Genomic DNA, 4,648 nt, shown 5'->3' with positions numbered 1-4,648 from the left:
CACATCTATAACAATCAAAATACTAAATAAAAATTAGTTCATCATTCCTACACAATATAACATATACACGGCCAACACCCCAACACACCAAATTCATGATTTTCATCCATTTATACACACTACAACATATACAAACCATCCATAACATATGAAAGAGAAGATTGAAGACTTACCTTTTTCACTCAACTTCTTCATTCGGCTAGGCTTATGAGTTGTCCAAATGAATGCTTTGCTTGTTCCAACAACCACTCCATGTTAATAAGGGCCTTCCAATTAGTTGAATTGCTAGAAGAAAATAATTTTCCTTGATCAATTTCCATGGACCAAATTTTGATAGCCATGGCCGAATGGTCTCTTATGTTTCTTGCTTTCTCCAAGTTTCTTCATCTTTCTAAAAGATGAAGATAAATGTGTCTTATTTATTTTTTTCCACCATTTATCTATATATATATTTTAGCCCCTCAAGTAAGAATATGGACACATGGCCATGGGTGGGGCCAACTCTTTATGTCACACGGCCAAAGTGGCATTTTTAAGAATTTTCTTGAACGTTTTGTGAAATTCCCGTTTTGCCCCAAGCCTTCCACAATATTACCATGGGCCACCTTGTGAATTTCCCTTTTTACCCTTAGCCTTTCTCAATATTTCCATACTAGTGAACAATTTGTATATTAAAATAACTTGAAAAATAGTCTTGCCCTTAACTTTTGGCAACTATCTTGAATTATCCGAACGTTCAAAACACGGGCTATAACATGGTGGGCTCCACTTCTTGTGGACTATTGCCGAGTCTGGGCTGTATATGTATTTTATGTTAAGGGTATGCCGGGGGCCCTGTCCCGACTTATGTACTTCAGTCACGTTCATAGAGGCTTTGTAGACAGTGTCTTGTATGCTGCTTAGTTATGTCTTGCCAGTTGTTACATCAGCTTCGTAGGCCCATTGCATGTATATATATACTCATGCATGATATTATGTTTATATTTAGCCCCTTGATCTTATTTTGCCATTTGTGACATAGAGGGTTCGAGTTATAAGTTGGTTCGCTCGGTTTCCGTAAGATGTCGGGTTCCAGTCACGCCTTACCAAGGTTGGGGTGTAACAGAGTGGTATCAGAGTAGGTCTGTCCTAGGGTTGTCTGCAAGCCGTGTCTAGCAGAGTCTTTTTTATGGTGTGCAGTGCACCACACTAATAAACAGGAGGCTGAAAGGCATTTAGGAAGATTTCCTTTCTTTCCTATCTTAGATCGTGACCATATGTTATGATTGCAGTAATGCCTATGAAGAGAAAAGCAACAACGGCCTAGAATGGAAATGCAGTGGCCGGAAGAAGGATTGAGTGGGAGCCACCGATAGATATAGAGGAAGGCGGGCCCAGAATGAAGTTCCATCCCGAACCTTTTATATCCCAACCGCTCCAGAGGTGCATACAAGAACTCCAGCACCTCTAGTTCCCCTAACTGATGCCTCGGGTCGGGAGGTACTAGAGGTTATTCAATTGTTGACTCAGCTAGCAGCCGCTCAGGCCTAGCGGTAGGGTACAAGTTACGGTGACAGAGCCATTAGTGCCAGAGTCCGAGACTTTCTTAATTTGGACCTTCCAGAGTTCTTTGGGTAGAAAACAGAGGAGGACCCATAGAATTTTATAGATGAAATACTGAGAACGTTGCGAGTGATGCATTCTTTAGACACCGAGTCAGTAGAGTTAGCTTCATACAGATTACGGGATGCGGCTGTGTATTGGTATATTGCTTGGATGTCTTCCAGAGGGGCTAATGCACCTCCACCCATGTGGAAGCAGTTCGTAGATGCCTTTCTTCGACAATATTTTCCACCAGAGGTCCATCGGGCGAGAGTAGACAGATTCTTGACTCTTAGGCAAGGGAACAGAAGTGTGCGGGAGTATAGTCTCCAGTGTAACTCTTTAGCTAGGTATGCTCCCACTATTGTAGTCGAAATGGAAGACCGAGTGCACCGGTTTGTGGCGGGACTCGAGCCGCTTTTAATTAACGAATGTTCCACAACTGCTTTACTTGACGGTATGGATATTGCCCATATCCAAGCATATACTCAGAACCTAGAAGATCAGAAGGGACAGCAGTCTGAGGATTTGAATGAGGGTCAGTCTAAGCGAGCAAGATCTTCTAGTCAGTTAGAGGATGTTAGGGGTAGTTTTAGGCCCCCACATTCTGTCACTGGTATCCCTTCACCATCGCAGAGGCTGTCTTATTCTGATTCAAGTCGAGATTCGAGGACTTCGAGTTTTCAGTACCAGAGAGATTCAGCGCGGATGAGGATGCCTCTTCCACGATGTAGTCAGTGTGGTAGAGCCCATTCTGGACGATGTCGTCAGGGCTCTGATGTATGCTATACATGTGGGGTTTTAGATCATGAGGGATTACCTGAGGAATGACAGAGGTGGTATGGCTCTACCCACTAGATCAATAGCAACTTTAGCTTCCTCAGTGCGCTTCCCAGAATAAGGCTCTCAGACATCAGTTAGCCTAGGCAGAGGCAGAGGTAGAGCGTCTAGCCCTAGAGGTGGTCAGAACTGCATATATGCCTTGACTAGGCATCATTATCAGGAGCAGCTTCCCTATGATAATACAGGTATAACTACTAGTTATGTGTGGTTAAAAAGTTATTACTCCCTCTGTTTCAATTAATGTGAACCTATTTCCTTTTTAGTCCGTGCCAAAATAAATGACCACTTTCCTTATTTGGAAACAAATTCACTTTATGAATGATTTACACCCACACAAATATTCAAGACTTATTTTGAACCACAAGTTTCAAAAGTCTTCCCTCTTTTTTAAATGTCGTGCCTAGTCAAATTGGTTCATATAAATTGAAACGGAGGGAGTATTACTTATGGTGGCCAGTGTGGTATTGTGTATTTTAGGTTGTTTTGTCAGAGGTTGGTAGTATTATAGTTACTGAGGAAACTCTGCAGAAATTACCATATAGTTCCGTAAGAATTTAACATTCGAGGACGAATGTTTTTAAAGGTGGGGGGGGGGGGGGGGGGGGGGAGGGGGAGGATGTTACATCCCGTAGTTTCGTATGTTGAGATTCGAGCTACCTTTCAGGAGGTATGTGAGATTATATGTGTTTATCTTAGGGTTATGAGGGTTTAAGTTCATACAACAAGCTATGGAAGGATCGGAGGACAAGTGATTTAAGGAAATTAAGTTTGTTGGAACTTTGGAGAAAAATATGAAGGGCAATTTTGGCCAACTTGGAGAAAGAATATATTTTAGTATATGTGAAGTTTTGAAGCAAAGCAAAAGCCTAAAATAAAATTCAGGAAGTCTAGTTTCCAACGCAAAAACTGCGCGTCGATCCGACGTCGGAATAGAGAATTATGAGCATTTTAAGACAGGCTGTCAGAGCAGGGAATTAACATTACGCAAAAGTGCCAGAAGGTGGCACGAACATGCAGAGGAGAACCCAGCAACTTAGCGCGAACGCACCACAAGGCAGCGCGAGCGTGCTGATCAAATTTTGGCCAAGTATAAAAGGGGTTTACCCCCTTATTTTCAGACCACACACCCTTCAAAAGCTCCCAAATATTCTAGAACTTTCCCCCAACTTCCATTTATCAAATTTTATCGCGAATTAAGTGAAATCTTCGAATTTAGGTCTGGACAGCATATAGTTGTGATTATAATATCGTATTGTGGCGAAACTTGGCTTGGATTCAAGGTGAATATTGAGAAGATTGCAGTTCTAGGGGAAGTGAGGTATGAATCTTCCCTTATAAATATTGATTTAAGCTCATTTACAGAATAAAAATTATTAAATGATCGTACAATGAATTTGTGGGTTGAGAGATTGGATAAAACATCGTGTGGGATGTTTATGGAATATATTGGTATTGATAATATTGTTATTGATATTGGTATTGTTGTTGTTGTTGGTTGCTGGATTGTGATTTCGGGCTAGGCATATATACACGGTAGATGCTGCCCGAATTTCGGTAGATCCTAAAAGGATTTTAATTAAAAGGCTTGAGATAAGTGTATGATGGCGAGCCTAACCATAGTATGAATGGTTTTATCTGTAGATCACTAGACTACGAATGATCTTAAGTAGATTGCAAGCCGGGAGGTAGGTTGGAAAGTCGGAAAGTAAGCTTTCAGGTATGTTAAGGTTAAACCTTTCTTTCTTAAGGCATGATTCCTTTGTTGTAAACTTATATATGATATCTTCAATAACCCTATTTCTAAAATACCGAAGCTTACAGATCCCGATGTTCTTGTGATATCATTGAACTTGTTTATGGCTATTGATGTTGTTTATTGTTGTTGATCTCACCTTAAGATTTTGCTCCCTCAAGGTGAGTTGTGTTCATGATGATGGTTCAATAATACTAATCCAATGAGTTTAGGAATAGGTTCTTAAGGAATTTTTCATAGGATAGGAATAGAGTGCTAGTAGAGGATCCCTAATGAGGTATTTAATGTCTGAAGAGAGGTTTATGTTGTATCCTAGGATTTGGTTATTGTCTAGTCAAGCGGGAAAGAGTACTAATGGCCTGAGCTATGCTTATAAGTCTTATGTGATTATGTAGACCCTACGGGTTAAGTGATGACCATCAGAAGTGTATAGAGATTTCTTGTAGAAGTTTGGTCATGACGTCGATTATA

General features: G+C 40.7%; 1 protein-coding gene across 1 annotated transcript; it reads left to right on the top strand.

The window, feature by feature from the left end:
- The first annotated feature begins 1,674 nt into the window (after positions 1-1,674).
- LOC132644102 (uncharacterized) lies at positions 1,675-2,412 on the top strand. The gene has a single exon (XM_060360660.1). It carries the CDS (start codon positions 1,675-1,677, stop codon positions 2,410-2,412), a length of 738 nt encoding a protein of 245 aa, XP_060216643.1.
- The last annotated feature ends 2,236 nt before the right edge of the window (positions 2,413-4,648 follow it).

The sequence above is a fragment of the Lycium barbarum genome, chromosome 6 (assembly GCF_019175385.1).
Source record: "Lycium barbarum isolate Lr01 chromosome 6, ASM1917538v2, whole genome shotgun sequence".
NCBI lineage: Eukaryota > Viridiplantae > Streptophyta > Magnoliopsida > Solanales > Solanaceae > Lycium > Lycium barbarum.
This window is presented reverse-complemented; position numbering and strand designations above follow the sequence as displayed.

Coding starts and splice junctions, on each gene's coding strand:
- LOC132644102 (XM_060360660.1), top strand. CDS start 1,675: ATGCATTCTTTAGACACCGAGTCAGTAGAGTTAGCTTCATACAGATTA.